General features: G+C 40.6%; 1 protein-coding gene across 3 annotated transcripts in view; it reads right to left on the bottom strand.

Moving 5' to 3' along the window:
* efl1 (elongation factor like GTPase 1) overlaps positions 1-23,713 on the bottom strand; it is a 289,931-nt gene that overhangs the window by 248,973 nt on the left and 17,245 nt on the right. For all 3 annotated transcript variants that reach the window (XM_033622163.2, XM_078162279.1, XM_078162283.1), the window contains exons 2-8: positions 23,301-23,368; positions 23,118-23,202; positions 16,724-16,857; positions 13,140-13,277; positions 12,708-12,919; positions 10,666-10,789; positions 2,309-2,388 (exon numbers count right to left, since the gene is read on the bottom strand). In XM_033622163.2, the coding sequence (XP_033478054.1) occupies positions 2,309-2,388; positions 10,666-10,789; positions 12,708-12,919; positions 13,140-13,277; positions 16,724-16,857; positions 23,118-23,202; positions 23,301-23,368 (841 nt within the window). The remainder of the gene's footprint in view (positions 1-2,308; positions 2,389-10,665; positions 10,790-12,707; positions 12,920-13,139; positions 13,278-16,723; positions 16,858-23,117; positions 23,203-23,300; positions 23,369-23,713) is intronic.

Here is a 23,713-nt window from a genome sequence, read left to right as displayed (position 1 = left end):
GCAAAATTTTCTGGAGGGACTGGTGATACCTTCCTTTGTTTTGGATTCTGTGGCTCTCTGTTCCCTAATAAGGTCAGCATTTCAAGAATGTTGCCACTGGTTAATTTGTTTGTCACAAAATTTCACAAGGATTTAACTCAACCCTGTAAGCGGATCTGCTAAATGTGGCACTGAAATAAATTGATATCATTTTGATATCAACAGCTGTTTGAAATACTAGTCAATGTGATACTAGTCAATGTGCAAAGACATTCAAAAGCACCTGGTTGTAATGTTGCAGGAACATATTTGTGGTAATTGATTCTTACTGTTCCATTTTTCCCTTTCATTCTACCTTTCCCTCTGTTTTTTTCCACCTTTTCAACATTTTAATCTAAAATCTGCATTCCCTGTCCTGGAATATGATTTTACAACTTTATCTCTTAGGCACTACTTCTCATGTGCCAACATCTATGCATTGTCCATCAGTATCATTATCATCATCTAGTATTTATTTGTCATTGTACTTCCCTTTTTTCTGAGAAGAGGTATATGATTGTTACCCCATTAATGTACTACCATACAGTACAGGCCAAAAGTTTGGACACACCTTCTCATTCAATGCGTTTTCTTTATTTTCATGACTATTTACATTGTAGATTCTCACTGAAGGCATCAAAACTATGAATGAACACATGTGGAGTTATGTACTTAACAAAAAAAGGTGAAATAACTGAAAACACGTTTTATATTCTAGTTTCTTCAAAATAGCCACCCTTTGCTCTGATTACTGCTTTGCACACTCTTGGCATTCTCTCCATGAGCTTCAAGAGGTAGTCACCTGAAATGGTTTCCACTTCACAGGTGTGCCTTATCAGGGTTAATTAGTGGAATTTCTTGCTTTATCAATGGGGTTGGGACCATCAGTTGTGTTGTGCAGAAGTCAGGTTAATACACAGCCGACAGCCCTATTGGACAACTGTTAAAATTCATATTATGGCAAGAACCAATCAGCTAACTAAAGAAAAACGAGTGGCCATCATTACTTTAAGAAATGAAGGTCAGTCAGTCCGGAAAATTGCAAAAACTTTAAATGTGTCCCCAAGTGGAGTCGCAAAAACCATCAAGCGCTACATCGAAACTGGCACACATGAGGACCGACCCAGGAAAGGAAGACCAAGAGTCACCTCTGCTTCTGAGGATAAGTTCATCCGAGTCAGCAGCCTCAGAAATCGCAAGTTAACAGCAGCTCAGATCAGAGACCAGATGAATGCCACACAGAGTTCTAGCAGCAGACCCATCTCTAGAACAACTGTTAAGAGGAGACTGCGCCAATCAGGCCTTCATGGTCAAATAGCTGCTAGGAAACCACTGCTAAGGAGAGGCAACAAGCAGAAGAGTTTTGTTTGGGCCAAGAAACACAAGGAATGGACATTAGACCAGTGGAAATCTGTGCTTTGGTCTGATGAGTCCAAATTTGAGATCTTTGGTTCCAACCGCCGTGTCTTTGTGAGACGCAGAAAAGGTGAACGGATGGATTCCACATGCCTGGTTCCCACTGTGAAGCATGGAGGAGGAGGTGTGATGGTGTGGGGGTGTTTTGCTGGTGACACTGTTGGGGATTTATTCAAAATTGAAGGCACACTGAACCAGCATGGCTACCACAGCATCCTGCAGCGACATGCCATCCCATCCGGTTTGCCTTTAGTTGGACGATCATTTATTTTTCAACAGGACAATGACCCCAAACACACCTCCAGGCTGTGTAAGGGCTATTTGACCAAGAAGGAGAGTGATGGAGTGCTGCGGCAGATGACCTGGCCTCCACAGTCACCGGACCTGAACCCAATCCAGATGGTTTGGGGTGAGCTGGACCGCAGAGTGAAGGCAAAGGGGCCAACAAGTGCTAAACACCTCTGGGAACTCCTTCAAGACTGTTGGAAAACCATTTCAGGTGACTACCTCTTGAAGCTCATGGAGAGAATGCCAAGAGTGTGCAAAGCAGTAATCAGAGCAAAGGGTGGCTATTTTGAAGAAACTAGAATATAAAACATGTTTTCAGTTATTTCACCTTTTTTTGTTAAGTACATAACTCCACATGTGTTCATTCATAGTTTTGATGCCTTCAGTGAGAATCTACAATGTAAATAGTCATGAAAATAAAGAAAACGCATTGAATGAGAAGGTGTGTCCAAACTTTTGGCCTGTACTGTATATCTTCATGTTTCAAACAATCCATAACAACAGAGAATTCAGTCAATTAAGACAGCAATACTGCTTGTGGTTTTTAAACATAAGAAAGTGTTTCAGGGTTTTGTCTTTAACCCACCTCCTTGTGACAACAGCATCATATAAACTCCAAATGTTATCCAACACAAGCTGCACAAACAGTTGCTTCTTTCCTTTGGCCTATAGCAGAGAGGGAGACAAAGAAAACAGAATGAATTTAAGAGGTAAGGAAAGAAACATGAGTTTGAGCCCTTGATTTCAGTCTATTACATATCTTAGATTTCAAGGCCACTGTGATGCAACACTTTATACCTATAGATATGATACAGCCATTCTATTATCTTGTTCAGTGTGTGTGTTTGCTTTTTGTTGTTTGGACATTTTATTGATGTTGTTGTCCTTAACAAAGGAGTGACTGGATGTGTCCTCGCCCCCCTCCCAGCCCTGCCCATGTTGATACTTTTTTCCTCATTCCAGAGAGGAGACACTTAAGCCAAAATCCTGGGGTTTAGTTACTCTTTGGGTGAATCCATCCGTGTTTTTTCCAGCAGTTAGAAAAAAGCAGTTATATAGGTTACAATGCTGATGGCCTCCCCTCCGTCAAAACTTTTTTTTTTTTTTTTTCCCTGGGATTGTGAAGCCCTGACCTGTCCTACCCTCCATCTCATTGGCTAGTAGTAGTAGTATTTTAATTCAGTCATCAAACAAAACGCAATAAGTATAATCCATACAAACAGTTTAAACAAATCAACTGTATGTATGAAGTAGAAACTGACAAGGTTCAGGCAAAAGAAAAAGCCTACATGTGGTCTGCCCTCATTCTCCTCAACTTAAGCTACCCTACAAGAAAAAAAAAAACATTAAAAAAAAACATACACTTTTAACCCCCAAAATAGCTTTGAAACCCATTCTTTAGAGAACCAAAAATGATATACACATTTTTAAATTTATATTGGCATTGTACCACAATTTAACCCAACAATAGAAATAATAATAGTAAATAGAAATAGAAAACTTTGTTTTTTTTTTTTAACCTTTTGGACAGTAAACCTACAAATACATCTCAAATGGTATTTGCTCTCCTAGGCAAAAAAAAAAACTCTGTACAAAGTCTGGGAGTGACTTTGTCTTTGCTTTGAACATTATTTGCATTTTATTATATACCAAATCATTAAATTTCATGGTTTGGTTTGGGGATTTCAAAATAGTGAATTAGTCTGATCATTGTAGCCAGCCTTATTAATAATATATATGGCTTGTTTATGTAGTAAGACATTTCAATTTGCAGTCATTTTAAATTTCAACACTTGGGCCAACCGACGGAATCAGAAGAAGTTTCAAATCTATTTTATTTAATTTAATTTTCCAGCCACAGAATATTGCCAGTGAATGACCTTTAATATCATTTTTTTATAAAAAAAAAACCAAAACTACAAGTCTGCAGCTATACTAGCAGCTTAGAACAGTAGAGTTCTTAGCTAAATGCTATCGGTAGCATATTAACATGCTTAGTGACATTACTGCAAGTTACTAACTTCGCTTCTTCTCTGGACGCCTGAATCATGGGTTGTGGTTGCTCTGCTGCTGTGGTCCTGCCTGATGCCTGCTACTACTGTTATTATTATTAGTGTCATAACCCGGCTCAAAGGCAATGACAAAGACGGAAAGACATAGCGCAAACTCAAATACAAAAGTATATTTATTTAAATAACGCAACGTAAATAAACACAATATAGGTATAGGCTGTGTTAGTCAGTGTGATCAGTAATGTACATGTGGATGTGTGGAGCACGCGAGGTGTGGTGTTGTGGAGATAACCTAAAAGAAAAGCCAAACAAAAGTAGGGGCCCTGGCGAGGAGTTGAGAGAGAGTGAGAGCGCGGCGTCAGCCAGCACTGTTTATATCCGTCCACGAACCGGGCCCAGGTGCTCGCAATAAGGATAATGAATCGATCAGCTGTTTACCTCGGGAGAAAGACAACACAACAACATGTCACCAATTACGTCATCACAGACAGCATGACAACCCGCTGAACCAACTCACGTTTACCCCAGCAAAAAAATAACTTAACGAAAATCACAGAAAAATACTAATATACCAATAATAAAAAGATTGACATGACACAGCTGTTTAGATTTATTCCGACCTAGTGTTGCAATGAAATAATTCAAGTCTGAAAGTTCCTCAGTGACAGTATACGGACCAGTGTACTTGGCCTGAAAGGGCGAACCCACAATAGGCATCAATGCCAAGACTTGGTCTCCAGGAATGAACTCCCGGCGCTCCGTGCGCCAATCATAAAGTTTCTTCATCTTACTCGGAGACAACTTATCATGTACCATACCACACCGCTACAAACAAGCGATGTCGAAACCCGTTAACAAAATCAATCAAGTTTTTTGGCAGCTCAGCCTCCACCTAGTTATCTTTTAGCACAGCCAAAGGGCCTCTCACCACATGCCCGAAAACCAGCTCGTTTGGACTGAAACCAGTGCTCTCTTGTATGGCTTCCCGCGTAGCCAGCATCAGCCAGGGGAGCCCCTCCTCCCAGTCTCTGCCCAGCTCGGTGCAATACGCATGCAGGAGAGACTTGAGGGTCTGATGGAACCTCTCCAACGCACCCTGGCTCTGCGTGTGATAAGCCAACGATTGATTATGCTTTATGCACGCAGCTACTTCAACACTTGAGCAAACATATGGTAAGAAAAATTTGACCCTTGATCACTTTGAATAACTTTCGGGATGCAGAAAACCAAGATGAACTGGGACAACTCCTTCACCACTGCTTTAGTAGTAATGGACCTTAATGGGTACGCAGCCGGCTACCTGGTACTTTGGCACATAACCGTGAGCAGATACTTGCAACCAGATTTAGCAGGTGGCAACAGACCGACACAGTCCACAATCAAATACTCAAATGGTCCACTTACGGCAAGGATGGGTTGCAGAAGAGCAGACTTTACACGCTGATTCAGCTTGCCCATTAATTGGCAGACATGACAGGTTTAAATGTACGTCGCAACATCTCTTTTTACGCATGGCCAAAAGAAATGTTTCAGGATGTTTAGATTCGTTTTCCTGACCCCAAGTGTCCACTCTCATCGTGGGCAACTTTCAGGAGAAGGGGACGAAATTTAGCCGGCACAACCAACTGAACAACAGCACCCCCCACACAATCACCACCCACAGCAACCCATTTCTGAAACAACAAAAAAGTAGCCACTGGCTGCACTGTTTATCTCCGAAGCCGGCAGAACACGGTCAAATATTTCTTTAAGAGAAGAATCATCCAGCTGCTCCTGCAACAACTCACCTTGTGGCGCAGACGGTGGAAAATCGGACAAAGACAGAGCCTCGAAATCAGCGTCACCAAGCTTCTCGTCAGATAACTCCGGCTCAGCCTTACTCATTGCACCCGTAACCACACACCTCACTGGAGCTCACGTCAGAAACATCATCAATCGGACAGGGGTAACAACAGGTGAGGGAGGGATGTCAGCCCAAACTCTCTTATCAGCCAGACAGTTGTCCAAAATAAAATGAACCCCCCTCAATAGGCAACGCCAGCCGCACCCCCACAGTTACCTCACCCTGCACCCTGCTCACAATCAAGCACCACTTTATGCAAAGGAACAGGTAGAACAGTCATCCCGATCCCACGACTGAGGACAAAGTCACCACTGTCAGTCTCCGCGGACAAAGGCAGCACTGACTCGACCATAAAGGAGTCAAAGGCCCCCGTGTCTCTCAAGATGGTAACCGTGACTTTAACATCACTACCCACAAGTGACACAAACCCACTCCTAATGAAAGGAGCGTATGCCTCCAAAACATCCGGATCACAGATAGGAGAAACCACATCAGAAACCAGCTCAGAAACACCGCCAGTAACCACAGGTGCAACAGGCGCTGCAGGCTTAAGATTAGAGTTTCTTCCTCTATGTTTAGACCGGCCTTCCAATGGACCCTCTCATGACAGTAATTACAATTTTCACTGCTGTCAAAACTGCTTCGGGGGTTTGGCTCAAATTTAAATGAACCAGGCTTCCGAGAATGCCTCTGGTCAGCTGCTGCAGCACCGCGACTGCTCCCACCCCAGCCAACATCATCATGGCTGGGCGTGCGCTCTCTCAAACCACCCTTATGGAGCAGCACATACTCATCTGCTGACACAGCCGCATCAGCCACAGAACTAACTTGACAAAATTCTAGAGTCATGGTAGATGATGTGTGGCAAATTTCAGAATTTTATCTCAAAAACTGAATTTTTGACAGCATTTTGAATGTTGCTCTAATGTGAACAATTGGAGCCAATGTAAAAATGGAAATTTTAAACATCAGTTTTTCACTTATGGAGCAAATCAATCATTGTTACAAACAAATTACCAACATCTCCATGCTGTCTAGATACAATATGTGTATTTTCAGAATTTTATTTCGTTAACTGAATTTTTTACAGTGGTTTGAAATCTGCTTTTCCATGCATGGACAGCTGCTAAACCTGCACATCTGGCTTAGTCAATTTGTGAAGCTACACATGAATTGTCACTGACTGATTAGCTCAGTGAGACAGAAATTAATTCTTAGTCTCAGAGGTTGTGTGTTCAAGCCTCAGCTGATGCAAAAGGCAGACTGTGTTGCTAAATTCCTAAATGTCTTCCAATTCTTCTGCTTGTTGCTCAGAATTGCCTAAAAATGCCCGGACCCGACCCATCGCTGCGCAGCAGCTATAATTGTTTTTGTTTTTTAATTTGGTGTGTCACGTTCAACATCACAGAAAGATCTGTGCATGGACCCCTATTATCCAGCACCTGACCTAAGCAGGATTAGATGTGCGCACAACTACTCTGTCTTCTACGTTCAACATCACAGACAGGCCAGGGGTCTCATTTATAAAACAGTGCGTAGGACTATGCTGAAAGCGTACATGTGGACAAAAGCAGCAAATGTCATATGCCAAAGAATATTATGATTTATAAAACCATGTGCATGCCTGACAGTGAATAATTCACTTTGAGAAATCCCAAATCAACTTGGAATTGTCAGCACGTGGATATCTATTTACAGTTACCTGTTTACAGCTGTCAGACTGATTGCTTCACACTGTGCCAAACTGATTGTGACAATCAGTGTATCCCACCCTGGGATATCATTTGGAGACTAAAGTTTGATAGGTGAACACTTCATTTATTAATTTATCTAAGTTTGTTACAGTGATCTTGGCCTGCACTATGATTAGGACTCAAAATGAAGACATGGAGTTTAATAAATGAGAGCGGGCACTGGCTTTATTTCCAGGCTTTATTCATTTACACAATCTATACATGCAGGTGGTGAGGATGTTTTTAACGTGACTGGAGAAGGAAAAGTGTGTGGCAGTTACTGCAATGTCTCCAGTGCGCTCTGTGCTCTCACAGTCGTGTTCACTACAGCGACATTACACACAAAAACTATCTAAAATCTTAAATCATGCTTGGTGATATGTATTTACAGTATTGGAAGCTGGATGCTCTGTTTTTCAACTCATTAATGCTATTTGATGTGCACTCTACCGCTGACCATGAGTGTCAGCTATATCCCCCTCTGTCTCGAGAGACTAGGGCTGTAGTCTCCTGGTCGACTAGTCGATTATTTGGTCCCTATGCTCTCGTCCGACCAAATTCTCATTAACTGAATAATCGCTGTGTTACTTTCATAAAGAGAAAAGTGCTACATCAACAGCTTTCCTGGATTAATCCATTATTTCCTGCAGCGGGGGGACAGGCTAAGTTACCTGTGAAAATGGGGGTGTTTTCAAAACACCCCCATTGTTGACAGAAAGTTGGACTCGCCCACCCTCACGCTCAGCGTCGCAGTGACGCAGTCCTGTCAGTTTCTGTAGGCTGAAACCATTTCCCTCAGTGGAAACGAAGCTTGTATTTAATTATATTTTACAGACAAGAAACAATAAATTGTGAAGACAGTAAAGCCTCCACTAAAATAGCATTCTAAGTCGTGTGTGTGATTTATCCTTCAGGGATTTATACTTCGTTGCTAGGCTAATGTATACCATGTAAAATGCCATAGGCTGGCACTAATAACGTTTGCATGTTGTATTTGCTTGGAAAACGTGTTTAGTATAAGACAGTTGTTTTGTCAGTGAATGCTGTGAGTTGTAATGGAGCCAAACTGTGTGTCATTACCTTTGTTACATGTTGCTGTTGGTTTCATATGAGAAGAGGAAAAGATCACTAGACGCTAGGCTAATTTATACAATGTAAAACGCCATAGACTTGTGCTAATAACGTTAGCATGTTGTATTGGTGGGGGAAATATGTCCAGATAAAGACAAGTGTTTGTCTGTCAGTTCTGCGATTTATAGTGAAGCCAATTTGCGTACTTGTGTTTGAAATTGTCCCTATTAAGCCATATTTAATGTGTGTTTTGAATTAACTATATAAATAAAGTTTGATTTGAACTAAACTTTACAGCACTTAACATAGCCCTCCACCGCCGACTAGTGTTTTGGAGGTCTAACTGCAGAGTGACAGACACACCACGACTAATCGATTAGTTGAAGATTATGTGCGACTTTAGTCACCCAAGATTTTCTTTGGTTGACTACAGCCCTATGAGAGACATCATTATACATATAATGATTCCTCTCACATTTAATTTCTACAATTTGGCTTCAGTTCACCACCTCACCATCTGCATCACCAATTTTCTCTGTCTCCAAAATGTTGGGACACATGGGTCAGAGTTTCCCTACAGGTGCACACATTCCCATGTCAAGTTTTGTTTTTATAGATCACAAATTTTGCATGGGAAGTGGTGTATGCCTCTTTCAGGCCTCATTTTGCGCATACGCAAGAGTGATAAATGAGACCCAGGTGTGAATGGCAATTTAAAACCTTTCCCACTGCATTAAAAAGCAAGATGTTAGTGCAGTGGGAAATGGGCAAATGTCTCTATTCACCACCCAAGCAGCAGCAGTAACAGTTGTAATATTTAGCAAATCTCTGATTTTAAGGGGTTCAAGCCCAAAGGGCTGAAACCCTTTTGGCTCGGTGCTGATTATTATTTTGCTTCAGAAATGTTTTCAGAAATTTCTGAGATGTTACATCATAGACACATGAAATTTTCACCAGTGATAGGAAGTTTTGTGTAAATGCAAATCATAACTTCCACACCATACGTTGGATTGACCTGAAATACTTTTCCCAAGTCCAACTCAATGTGCTCTACAAAAAAGCCTCAAAAACCATGATGGTGTGCCTTCATAAATTTTACCATTTTGACTTTTACTGAAAGCACATTTTTGACATCTTCTCCTAAACCATAGGCTTGATTTGTACCTAAGGTTCTGAGGATCATTCTTGGACCAATCTTATTAAATGCTTGTTGATATCTCATTGCATTTTGACAATGAAGACAGACCTAACTTTACAATCATTGGGCCAGTCATCACAAAACTTGCAGAGTACTGTATGTACACATAAGTTTATCAAACATACCCTGAATGCTTCATTTAAAATGACCACTGAGGGTGGCTACAAATGGGCATGGCATAACAAAAATCAGACTGTAAATCAGAAATTGGTTGTCTAATTATTACAAAACTTGCAGGACATGTGACATAACAATATCGAACCATGCATGTAAAAATATTTTGTGGACCATTATTGGACCAGGCTTATCAAAAAGTTGATGATGTGTCATTGCCTTTTAAATATACTGACTAAAGAACTTCATAAAGGGGTATGGCTCAGCACATAAACTTAAGCCTAACTTCGCAACAGTTGGACAAACCATCAAAAAACATATCAACGGTTAATCGCAAAGAATATTCTTAACCTGTTACACATGTCGGTCTATAGGTTAATTTTGCAACTCTTCAGTTAACTACACTGCCCACCATCCAGGTATGGTGGGAAGTAGCTAGAGTAAAAAAAAAAATATCTGTGTAGAGCCGCAAAACATATTTGAGAAATTCAGTGAAAACAGCCTATTATTTCTCCACATCAGTACCTGTAACATAACCTATAGAAATGTGCGTAGTATAACACAAATCAAACTATAAATGGAACATTATCCAATTATTGCAAAACTCACAGACCATGTGTCATAATAATGTTGAACTACATGAGTAAAATAATTTTGAAATCACTCAGTGGGGGAACCACTGAAGTTGTCTGAACATGTCCCTAAAATGTTCTTGCAGCTGAACATTAGGGGGTTATGGCATTTCTGCAGAGGCACATGGGCTGGCACAGATTTGGTTATGCATGAATGAGTGCCCGTCTGATCATTATGTAACCTGTTGGTTATTTTTAATTCAGTTGTCAAAGATTTTGATCCTTCACAGCTTTCAACTGTCAACAGCCCATGCTGGCTTTAACCCCAGAATCGGAAAAAGGACATGGGCAAAAGGTAAAAAATATTACAAAGACATACAATTGCTGATAGTTACATTACCTGAGCTCCTTTCATGATCTTCTTTGCTTTTGCATTGAGGTAGAAATCCCCCCACAGGGTTTTGAGCAGCACCTCTTCCTTAATACCCATTCTCTGGCTGTAGATGTGGGCAAACTGCTGAATGCTACAAAAAATAAAATCCAATCTATTTACAGTTTTTATGGAAGCGCACAGGCATCAGAAATGTAATTATAGACATTTATTACAAACTATGCAGCAGTGTTTAGCTTTTTAATCGGTACAAGAAGCAACTCGTTGCTGGAGCCCTATTGATCTGGTTGTCATTCTTATTATTATAAATAATTCACTTCAGTAAAAGTGTTTATGCAGCAAACAGTGTGAGACCAAAAGTCACTAAAATTGTTAAGTGGGTTGCACATTCCACTCACTACTAAGGCACAAAAAAGGATATTCACTGACCTCAGGGTGACACTGTAACAATCAAGTGTATGTTTTTGTCAAAATTCTTTCACCATTTTTATTAATTAATTTGCATCTTTACTCCAAAGGTCTTCTACTTTAAAGATGCTTCTATACATTTCACATTCCAAACTTAAAAAAACAAAAAACAAAATAAATCAGAAGTACATGCTACAGACCTGGGGCCGTATTAACAAAGCTTCCTAGCACTAAGAGTTGGTCATAGGGATGATATTCTAAGAAAATTCTTAGAATTGTGACGTTTTCTTAGAATTTCCCCTTAAAGTTAAGACTAGGTTCTTGTAGAGATAAAAGATATTCACAGAGCATCTTAGACCTTAAAAGAGCTCCTAAGGTGAAAAACTGTTAGGTGCAACGAGGATGACTTTAAGAGACTTAAGAGTTTCTTAATCAGAGGAGAAAATGGTGGAAACACAAAGAGGTCAGAGGAATATTCTTTAAACGCTGGATGACAGCGAGTAAATGAAATGCTACAGATTATATCGTGCAGGAATAATGTGTGGTTGATCTCATTAGGGATATACACATATTTCCCACCTAACGCTATAATGCCAGAAATAAAATGATCACAACGCTAAGATATTTGGAAAATTGGAAAAATGCAACAGCAGCAGCAGCAGTGATGACTTGTGGCTGTCTCAACCTTCCATCAGCAAAGTGATCACACTAACAATGACAACACTTTCACAGTCAGAAGTTCATTTACGGTAATTTCTACTGAGTGTCCACACCTTGCAGGCTCACAAAAGAGCGTGTCTGTGGCAACCAATCATACCTGTTCAAAGAATGCATCATACCTAGCAACAGGATCAACCACATCTCCTCACTAGGTAAAAGTTTCTGTCCCTTCCTTGTTCAGAGTTGCTCAGAGATCTTTCCTAAATGACTCCTAAGCTAGGACTCTTTACGGAAACTTTTTAGGCTGAGTTAGGAGCTCTCTGAGAGTGTTCTCAGAATGTTTGTGAATACAGCCCCTAAAATGTTTTAACACATCCACTGAATTATGACAAAAGTTTGTCTCACTGCAACCTATAGTCAATTCAGAAGTCTTTATTGGTGGCCAAATCTTTATTAGTGAGACTAAATCAGCATCCCACGAATGAAGATTTGGATTTCAAATTAAATAACATAAGGTTTAATAGTGAAGACTTTGATCTTTTAAAATGCATTTTTCCCAGCATAACGGAAGGGTAAAAATCAGGGATCATTGGACATCAGTGAGTAATCAAAATTATATTGTTGATCGTTAACTTCACTTTCTCAGTTGCAACAGTGTAATTCTTTAAACACACCACAAAAAACACCACTGTATTTACAGAATAAGCACTATGAAGTTGTCTCCTACCTCTAAGTCATGGTTTCAGACCACACTGTTGTAGAAGTGCAGCGCTGATTTGAAATAAATAAATCTAAAAGTCAAGATCATAAAATAAATTTCTTTGGATTCATTTGATTCCCAATCAAGACACTCTAAAAATTCAGTGATTAATTGCAATTTTACACCATCAGCAGCCTCCAATGAAATTGCCTTCTGTGGTTGGTTCTGTGTCAGTCTCTACATCTGAGGTCAGCAATGCAGCTTAAGAGGGAACCAGCCTCACCTGAAGCCCCATCCATCTATGGCGCTGGCAAAGACCACATTTCCTTGATCAGGGGAAAAGTAGAGTTGGGAGTCATCAGCCTCCTCCAGCCCAGCACTCCAGTCATAAACCTGATCTCTACTTGACAGCTCGCTTTCTTTCTCCTCCTTCTCTTTTTCCGCTCGCTCCTCCAGCACTTTGGATGTGAACAAAGTCCCTGTCACTGCATTCACCTACAACAAAGGGCGTGCATACCAATACTCAGTTACAGTGCTCTAGAGAACACTACAACTTTTTCATGTTTTCAGTGAATTAATAGAAAACAATTTTACTGAATAGTGAAGGTGTCTTTGTAGCATAACATTGCAACTGAGGCTGTTAAAGAGGACTTGCATAGAAATGGTATACTGAAAATATACTGATTGTGGCATGTGTCAGATAAGAGGTACTCACCTGTTCAAGGATCTTCTGCAGGTGAGTGTAAGCTTCCTGAGAGGTAAGCTTCAGTTCCATGATGAGTCGATCTATCTTATTGATGACCAGGACAGGCTTGATGCTCTCCAGCCAAGCTTGGCGCAGCACAACCTGGGTCTGCACACAATACACGCAAGCAGGGGAAAAAATAATATTAAAAAAAAAAAAAAAAAAAAACCTTTCACGTGTGTATTGCATAGGTTTGACTAAGGTTTTACGTGGCTGATCACCCAAACTCTCATTCCTGTGTTTAATAATAGTAATTTTAGCTGTCACTGTAATCAACCAATAATTTATCAATGACCACACAACCAGTGTCTCTGGAATTTGCTTTCAGTACAGCATGGTAGGAGAGCTCAATTAAACACACAGATATCAACATTACATCACATTAGACATATGACTAACACTACAGATGCTATTCACCACTGAACAAAAATTCACAGACAACATTTGCAAGATTGACAAGAAAGTTGTAAGTGCAGCACATCTGTCAGGTTAGTAAGAGCCGAGGTGTTAAGAGTTCCTATTGCAGGGGCGTCGGTGGCTTAGTGGTAGAGCAGGCGTCACATGTACAAGGCTGTTGCCGCAGCGGCCCGGGTTCGACTCCAGCCTGTGGCCCTTTGCTGCATGTCACTCCCTCTCTCTCTCCCCCCTTCACACTTGTCTGTCCTATCCATTAAAGGCTAAAATGCCCTAAAAAATATCTTAAGAAAAAAAAAAAAGTTTGTATTGTAGATGGTAAGAAATAGGGCTGCACGATATATCGTTTGAACATCGCCATCGCAATGTGTGCATGTGCGATAGTCACATCGCAGGACATGTGATGCTTTCTCTTTTTTTAGAACACGTAAACTTTTGTTTTGCTTCAGAAAAGCAGCTCTGAAGAAAGCTCCTTGCTCCGCTCGCCTCAGCACTAACGCCGGAATTCCACTGGATGCTTGTCCGTTGCGAAACGGCTGCGCTGGTTATCCACTGCTTCGCCGTCCGTCAACACCCACCGGCTGCATTTGCTGTGCGGAGCAGTGCAGCTCGGGAGTCACGAGGACCCATGAGATCTCACGAATTCACACATAATCGCGCGACATAACAAGATGTAGTTTCTATAAAACAGAACCACAAAACCAGAGGAGCAGTAGGAAGACATCTCGGTGCACCGCCATGATTAACATCTCCTCGTCCATGGTGTCAACGGGGTGAAATGACGTCTGAAAACCTCTGACCTGTTGACTTTAGGCCTGCCTCTGCCCATTATGACCGTTTCAAGGTGTAGTGCAGGGAAATATGATCCGCCGTGAACGCTGTGTATGTTATTTTGAAAATTAACCGGATGTTTTATTTTGTAAAACACGACGTGTTGTTGCTTCAAGAGTTGACACTTTTGACCCCTGTGATACATGACGTGTCTACACACGCACGTCTGATTAGCAGAGTTAGCATAGCGATGCTACGTGTCACACGTCCATAACATGACACGTTGTTGCTTCAACAGCTGACACTTTTGACCCCTCTGATTACATGACGTGTCTACGCACACACGTCTAATAACCACACGTCTAGGCGTGTGCAGGCATTGCATGCGCATTGCATGTGTAACAAGTACACGGTGAATGCACGCGAAGTAAGTACACGGTGATGGCTGCACACGCAATTTACACGTATCAAGTATGCAGTGAATGCAGTGTGTGTGTGTTCGCTGATACGTTTGACCCCTCATAGTGTGTGTGTGCGTGTGTGTGTGTGTGTGTTACATCAACACGTGTGGTTCTGGACATGAGCAGCTGCACATTTAACAGCCACACATCACCGACAGTCCGCTAACATTACTCTTTGTAGTCACGTAGGCATGTGAATTACAGCGTTTCATTGCAAAGAATGCATGTAACGGGTACACTTGCGCTGTTTCTCCGCCATTTCATTCAAATGAGCCAGACGTAGGGGGCGGGTATTTATACGTCAGAGCCTCAAGCTGAAAAAGACTTCCTGTTAGGAACCTCTCGTGTTTCCTTACTCATCGCACCTAACAGATCCCTCCTAACACCTAATGCTAACTCCTTACTGGCAGGAATAAGAGACATGAGACGGCTTTAAAGATGGCGGACCTCGAACAACTTCCAGTTCAAGTCAGGAGTTAGGAGTTAGCAGTATACAATTAAGAGACTTGGGATGCAGCCATGGACTGGGACAATCCTGCCATCTTCCCTTATGACAACAGTGGTCAGCTGGTCAGGGACCAATATGTGTTAAATTACTTTAGTTAACTTGCATGCTTTAAATTTAAGCTAAATATGTCCTGCAGAGGCAGAATAATTTGGTTTTTTTTTTAATTCAATTTAAATTGATTTGGCCTCTTATGTTGTTTGTCCTGTATACTGTGTGTATACAAGCTTGCAGGGAGGTGACTGCATCCATTCATTTGTCTGTTCATTTGTTGTGTATGGATTTGTCCTGCATTTATTTCAGTGTGCAGACATGCGGGGTGTATCATATACAGACCTTTGAATGTGTATTTATTCTTGTGTTGTATAATATGCTTTGATTCTGTGCTTTCTATCTTGTAGAGTCACTGTGTGACTTCAGTTTTGAAAGGAGCTGATGGTTTACTTGCTTTGATTTATCCTTATTCAGTAAAGGAACATCATGTTACTCTTTGATGTGTATTTATATTTATATGGGATGTGTATTTTATATATAGTCTATGGGAAACTGTAAATTATCTAACGATTGCAAAATCATCTAAAATCATCATTTATCTAAAATGATTGCAATTAATGATCACAAATGTTTAAATAATGACAGTGGGTCTGATTGAATGTGATAACAATGTGCAGTGGGCAGTGGAATAACTATTGGTTTCCATTTGTGGTGACTGCAGACTGAGATAAGGGATGAGATTAAATAGATCCTGGAACTTAGCCTGGTCTGGAGCAGGCTAGCTCCACAGAATAAATCTCCATGGTAACTTATGTCATAACATATCCCGCTTTCCACTATCCCGCTTTTGTGCAACCGGATCACGGATAAATTGAGTCAGGATTACCAAGATATCCCGGCTTAATCCCTTATCCTAGTTTTGTGTGATAGGCCCCAGGCCCCAAGAGCACGGCCAGGAGCCCCAGTGGGAGACAAGCAAAACAGGCAGCAAATTTTTATTTATTTATTTTTTTTAGAGAGAGAGAGGTAGGGCCCAACCACCACGCCTCCAGAGAACCAGGCACAGAGCCCCCTCTCACCTCCACCCTCAGCCATTCCAGTCCAGCCCCACCCCCCGCCTTTATGTTATTATAGCAATAGCTGTGATGGTCATATGATAATAATAATAATAACAACAACAATAATAATAATAATTATAACAATCATAATCATGATCACAGTCACAACTGTAGTTTATGTAGTTTAGCACTCAAAAATATATATAAAAAATGGTGTACTGGAGTCCAGAGACAAAAATTAGTTCAAATTCCAAAAGGCTGCAGAATTTGTATGTTCACGGGTAAAAATATGAGTCTACAGTAAATATGTTTCCTTACAAAATGAGACATTAAGTCATCAGTGATATTTACCTGTGGACACACTCCCTCCACTGCATCAACAACTACAATGGCACCGTCACACAGCCTAACAGCAGTGGAAACTTCTGAGGAGAAGTCGACATGACCAGGAGAGTCAATCAGGTTTAGCAAGTACTCCTGATCTCCTAAGGAGACAAAAGGTAAATAAATACTATTTAGAGACGTATCTAAATTTAAAAAAAGAGGTCTGACCTTTGACCTTTTGGATATAAAATGTCATCACTTCATTATTTTATCCTGTTAGACATTTGTGTGAAGTTTTGTCATAATAAGCATACAAATTCTTATTATGGCCAAAAACATATTTTGTGAGATAACCCCAAACACCAAAATCTAATCAGTTCATCATTGAGTCCAAGTAGATGTGTGTGCCAAATTTGAAGGACGTCCCTCAAGGCATTCTTGAGATATTGTTTTCAAGAGAATGAGATTGATGCAAGGTCACACTGACACTCCTATATAGTCGCAGAAACCCACAGGAGGCCATCACATGACCCAGATAATGACATGACTGGTGAAACAAATAGAAAATAATGAAAAATAACAAGTTAATAAAAAACACAGAGTAAGATGAGATGAGATACCCAGGACAAAATTTAGTAATTTAGGGAGTACCTGTGGAAAAGATGTGAACTGAGCTTGAACAAAATGTCTTATTTAAAATTCCAAAGAAGGTTGTGTTCAGATAGAGCATGTTGGTCTTTCATGTTCTGAAAGCTAGAGAAAACATCAGATTCACAGAGGTCTCTAATACAATTAAGTCCCTTTTGTTCCCATATAAGGAAAGCACAGTGTAATACAGACACAAATGGTAACTGTGAGTAGTTAAGTGAGTGGAAGACAAAATGATCTCCAAGAGGCCTGAAGTTAAAGATGAAACATGCTATTCAACATGTTAAGCAAGGTAAGTGTATTATTTCTTTTTGTAAATTTTAGAGTGAAAAAAGGATAGGAGCACCATGAAAAAGTTTGGCAGTCCAAGACATTTGAGCTCTCAGACAACTTTTAACAGGGTCTCAAACCTTAATAAGCTTGTTAGGGCTCTGGCTTGTTCACAGTCCTCAATAGGGAATGCCAGATGATGCAAATTCCAAAGCTTTACACATAATCTGACTCCTGAAACCTTGTCCCAACAATCAGCAGCCATGGGCTCCTCTTAACAGCTGCCTAGCACTCTGAAAACTAAAATAACTGATGCCCACAAAGCAAGAGAAGGCTACAAGAGGATAGCAAAGTGTTTTCATGTAGCTGTTTCCTCAGTTTGTAATGTAGTGTAATTAGAAATGGCAGTTAACATGACCTGTGGATATCAAGTTGAGGTCTGAAAGACAAGATAAAATTTCCGAGAGAGCCGATTGTACAGTTGCAAGAAAGGCAAATCAAACCCCCCATTTTACTGCAAAAGACCTACAGTAAGATTTATCAGACTCTGGGGTGGTGGTGCTCTGTTTTACTGTGCAGCGACACCTGCACAAATATGACCTTCATGGAAAAGTCATCAAAAGAAAACCTGTCTTGTGTCCTCACAAAATTCTGCATCAGAGGTTTGCACAACAACATCGGTAAAAAAGCTGAAGATGAAGAGAGGACGGCTTCTACAACAGGACGATCCTAAACACACCTCCAAATTCACATGAATGGGTTAAAATCCCCCAAACAAGAATTTAAGACTATTAGCTGGATACCAAAAATGACTAGAGGCTGTGATACTTGCCAAAGGGGGCACTACTAAGTATTGACCATGCAGGGTGCCCACAGATTTGCTTCAGGCCCTTTTCCCTTTTTTATTTTGAAACTGGGAAATAATGAAATTAAAAACTAATCTTGCTGTCATCTTTAACAATTTGCCTTTTGGAAATCGGGTCATCTGTTACTTGCTTAGCTATTCACAGTGAGCCAAATTTTGACCTGGGGTATTTAAATTTTTGCATGCCACTGTACATCCAACCTGCCTCATAACCTCAGACCATGTGTAAGCACACAAGCTCAGAAATGTGCAGTGTTATCACAACACAATGCCACAGAGGGGCTGTATGACAACATAAAAAAACACAGTAACTTTTTTCATATTGATTAATATCATTATTTATCATGATATTTAATTCAATAATGCTGCGAGTTTGAAGAGTATTCTGATAATGACTGAAGTCTGAAGGAAGCCAGTGTTTCCCATACATTGATGAGACTATGGCGGCGCTTTTAATAAAAAGACATGTTATAGCTCTGTTCTACAGGCCTAGATATGAAGCGTCCGTAGCGTCAAAGGATATAACGGTAGTTTCTAAAGAGTTAAGACTTAAAAAAAAAAAGCGGGCATATTTCAGCAGCGGCGGTGCATATAGGGGAAACACTGGCCCTCCAGAGGCAGATCAGTATGTTGGTCATTCTTCTTTTGATTACTGAAATGTTTAACCACTAATCCATAGCCATATTTTAAAGGGAAATTTCGGTTTATTTCAACCCGTCTCCTATCATCCTAAATTTGTTTCAAGTCACTAGTGACATAGAAATAATAGTTAGCATGTTAGCCGTTAGCCGAGATACAGCCGTAGTGTCAGACCTGTTAAAACGTAAGTGAACCGGCATCTTTTCAAGTGCAAAGTTAGTCCACTAAACAAGCTTTTTCTCCACAAAGACCGCCTCATATCGTTAGGATAAATGTCAGAGAACATATAGAAAACGACATGTAAACGTGTTGTCTTACCTTACCGGTGTGCTGCCATGTTTGTTGTTTACCATTTAGCTAAGGCTGCAACTGGTCCCATTCCTTGCAACAGAGGTATTCCTCTAACGTTACCTGTTGTGCCTCTCTCTCTCTCTCTCTCCTCCTCCATTCTTCAGTTTCACAAAGCTCTTTGTCAGTGTATTCTGGCTCAAATAAATAAGGGCGGCCATCGCCTCTCGATGTGGAAAGCCTATATACTAACATTCCACATTTAGGTGGTCTTCAGAGTTGTTGTCTTACCGTGTGTTTACCGTTTACCTCTGCTTCCCAAAGCGCGGCCGAAATCTCGCGAGAACACGCCGCAGCAGCTGCAAGGCAGAACTGGACAGTAGCCTGAAAGGTTCTTTCATTTATTTTATGAAAGATTTAAAGGATGGCTGACTTTTTGCCAGACTTCGACTTTGTGGAGGAGGAATTTGATTTTGCAGAGTTTGATGGCCGCCCTTATTTATTTGAGCCAGAATACACTGACGAAGAGCTTCGTGAAATTGAAGAACGGAGGAGGAGAGAGAGAGAGGTGCAACAGGTAGAGGATGACAGAGGAGGAATGGCTGCTGGAAGGCTTTAGCTCTGGAGATCGGTGGTGTAACGTTACCTGTGAATGCTGTGCCCCAGTGCCCACAGAAGAGAATTACCTCTGTTGCAAGTTTTAACAGGTCTGACGCTACGGCTGTATCTAGGCTAACGGCTAACATGCTAACTATTATTATTATTTCTATGTCACTAGTCACTTGAAACAAATATAGGACGATAGGAGACGGGTTGAAATAAACCGAAATTTCCCTTTAAGTGTAACCCTTCACCATAACATACCTCTAGTGTTTTTATCAGTAAAAATAGAACATTTTTCACACATAAAAAGCACAAAGATGTTGGTCTAAGCATATTCTGCCACCATAACTTGGCTCTCGGAATTCACCTGATTGATGCCTTTAAATCAAATTATACAAAATTCCCCGTCTTAATTGGCATTGACTGACGGAATATTTTGCAGATCATCTTAATCTGCACTTTGTCGCTTTTGAGATATCTAAACTACTTCACAATTGACACAACGACTTCCCTTAGCTTTGGAGGATAACACAAGTTCATTTTTAGCACTTCAGCATGGTTAGCTCAATGGCCTTGTAAAACAGACCAGGGGTCCATTTCACAAAGCAGGTTCAACAAACTCTGAGTCTAATCCTGAACTCTGAGTTGATCTACTCTGAGATAGGAAACTCTGAGTTTACGGTTCCAGAACAGCTGATTTGAATCAGTTTAATCAACTCGGAGTAGTTTCACCTGGAGTTAAGCACGTGCACCACAACTATAAAAAGCCAGCATCAATGGAGCCCCGATTCGACGAGTCACCATGGCAACGGGGAAGAGGAGGGCTGCGTTTTTCACCCCACTAGAATTAGAAATCTTAATGCGCTCATACGGCAAGTTTGAACACGTTTTCAAAAAGAAGTGCAACACCGCTGCAGCTGCAAAAGAGAGGGAGATGGTGTGGGAGAATGGCTAAGTTTAAATGTAGTCCTTTGCAATCACAATAATATTACAGGGGAAAACTGCTTGAATGGTAGCCTATTAATTTATTTCATTTAGGTGCAAACCTGCAGGGGAGAAGCGCACTTGGCAGCAGTTAGGATGAAATATAAAAACATTGTTCAAACAGGTAAGACCTCGGCATAATCTCATGGGGGTACCTCATTTTGATCATGTTTTACATTGTAAAGTAAATATTAAGTGGCTGTTTGACTGTGAAGTTGTTTTATCCCCAACATAATGCTGTTTTCACACACATAAATGTCTTCTCATCTATATTATGTTCTGTTAAATAATTAAGCCTGTTTAAACTAACAGACTTCTACTCAGCCAACAGAAAGAAGGCAGATGCCCGTAAAACGAGCACACTTTTCTGACCGCCCTGCATACAGTTGCCTTACTCAAGTGCTCAGCGTCTCTGACATTATACAAAAAACTTCCATTTGCAAAGAAACGCAGCGCAACACACAATATCTGCTGGGATGTGAGAGCATGACTACGATTGGTAATGTTGCAAATGTAAGGATGGATTAGGTTATGTATGTAGATGATGGACTGTGACGTGAAACGGTACAGCTCAAAAAGATAATTGTCTGGAAATGCTAAAACATCTATGCGCGGTCTGATAACCATCTCTCGACAAATATTTAATTCTCTGCACAGTAATGCTGCACCTTCATCCACAGGATCGTTATCAAAAGGACATGCCATGTTAGTGAAAAAAGTCGCCACCTACTGTGCCTAATGGACTTCTAATATACTGACTCTGATTTTTTTTAAAAGACAGACAGCAGAACGGCTACGCCAAAACTCGCCTGCTGACTGAATGAATGAGGAAATCGAATGGAGTGTGTGGCTCTGAAAGAGGGCGGAGACAGAGAGAAACTCGAGGTTCATTGAGAAAAACCTGGTCCCGACCAGGGTAGGTTCATAGAGTCTGTTACTACGGTAACTGACCGAGAGCTTAAGTTACCTCTCTCTCTGAAACAGGCTAGAGTTACCCCTCTTTCTCTGGTTTGAGTTACCTCCCTTTTTGAAACGGAAAACTCATTTCAGGGTGAACAGACTCTGAGTTTTCACTAAACCTGCTTTGTGAAACGGACCCCAGGTGTGAATTAAGAGGAGTCAGCAGGTTAAGTTGTGGACAGATGACGCCACATTCCTCCAAGTTTGTGTTCTGCTTGGTATTTGATAAACTGATCATATTGTCTCTCTTTTGTTGCACTTGTGGATAATGAGCATTGTTGTTGCTGACACTAGTAAAATATATCCTGAAGTCTGTTTCATTGCCTCTGCTGTGGGCTCTGCTCTGAAGTTTCGCTGCCATGTGAGTGAAGCTTAGCCCCACATTTCTGTGGACAGGCCGTGGCGCAAAGAAACAGGCAGCAGACTGACTGGCTGTGGTCACATTTATTTATGATCTGTGACAGACCTCAAGATACATTTTAGTGTGACCCCTATCAAGACCGTTTCATCACCCAGCCCTATGCTACAGATGTATCAAGTTTTGAAGGAGAATGCCATTGACATGCTAACTGCACAAATGTCCACCAGAGCTGTTGACTGTGAACTGAATGTTCATTTCAGTACAATAAGCCTTCTCATATGTTGTTTTTGTGAATTGTGACAGTCTTGTTATATTCTCTTCACTACTCACAGTCAGCTCAGCTGCCTGTTGCACTAGACTCACCTCCAGTGGTGCATGATGTGCACTACATGCAAAACATTCTCATTACAGCCTGAAGTTAATAGGAAGGAGAGCATCTGTATTTTTGACAGTATTGAAAGTCATACTATCGGGATTTCTGAATACCCTTGTATGCCGCCCAAGCCTACTTTGACCTATTTTATATCACAAACAAAACATGTTTTTTCTGTTAAAAAAGTAACCTTATAAAGTAGGATAGAGATAGATAGCAAGTGGGCTACTCATCCACGTTTTAAGTGGTTATGTCTCTAGTCTGATCTCGAGCAAACAGCTGATGGCCCTATGGTTTGTTTATATGTAGTAAGCCTAACAGAAGTGCATATTTATATATTTCATATATAAGTGCCCCACAGTGACAGAATCCAACTGTATAAAATATTTAAGTGTGGATTTTACATCAGGGCTGGCAAAAGTGGCCTTACCATGTCTGTAATGCAGAGAGATGGCACTGGACTTCATAGTTATTCCTCTGATCTGTTCATCCTCCCTGCTGTCCAGATACCTCAGCTGGTAAATGAACACACCACCATTAAACACAAATAATGACATAACATCTAAACAACATGACAGTCAAAAAGGTCATTGTAGTATATAAAGCCACTTACCTTCCCTGCCAGTCGACTTGATATGATACCATTACTTGCCACTAAGCAGTCAGCCAGAGTAGTTTTGCCTGCAAAGATGCAGACAGTTCCAAATAACTTTACTACCTTACAACACACGCTTTTACCTTAACATGTTAACTGATGCCAAAACCTTGGAAATTTATTTACAAAAACAACCTTTGATTAAGCCTAAAATGTGAAGACTCTGTTTTATAACATTTTACCCATAATATTTTTGAGTTTTGAACTGTTTGAGACGTTAATGGATAACTTCAGCATTCTTCAACCTGAATCCTATTCTTCCATGTATAGACCCTTTCCAAAAAATTAGAATATCATGGAAAAGTTGTTTCATTTCCATAATTCCATTCAAAAAGTTAAACTTTCATAGATTATAGATTCAGGGCCCACAA

Source organism: Epinephelus lanceolatus, chromosome 2, assembly GCF_041903045.1.
Source record: "Epinephelus lanceolatus isolate andai-2023 chromosome 2, ASM4190304v1, whole genome shotgun sequence".
NCBI lineage: Eukaryota > Metazoa > Chordata > Actinopteri > Perciformes > Serranidae > Epinephelus > Epinephelus lanceolatus.
Note: the sequence above shows the minus strand (reverse complement) of the source record. Positions and strands in the feature narration are given on the sequence as shown.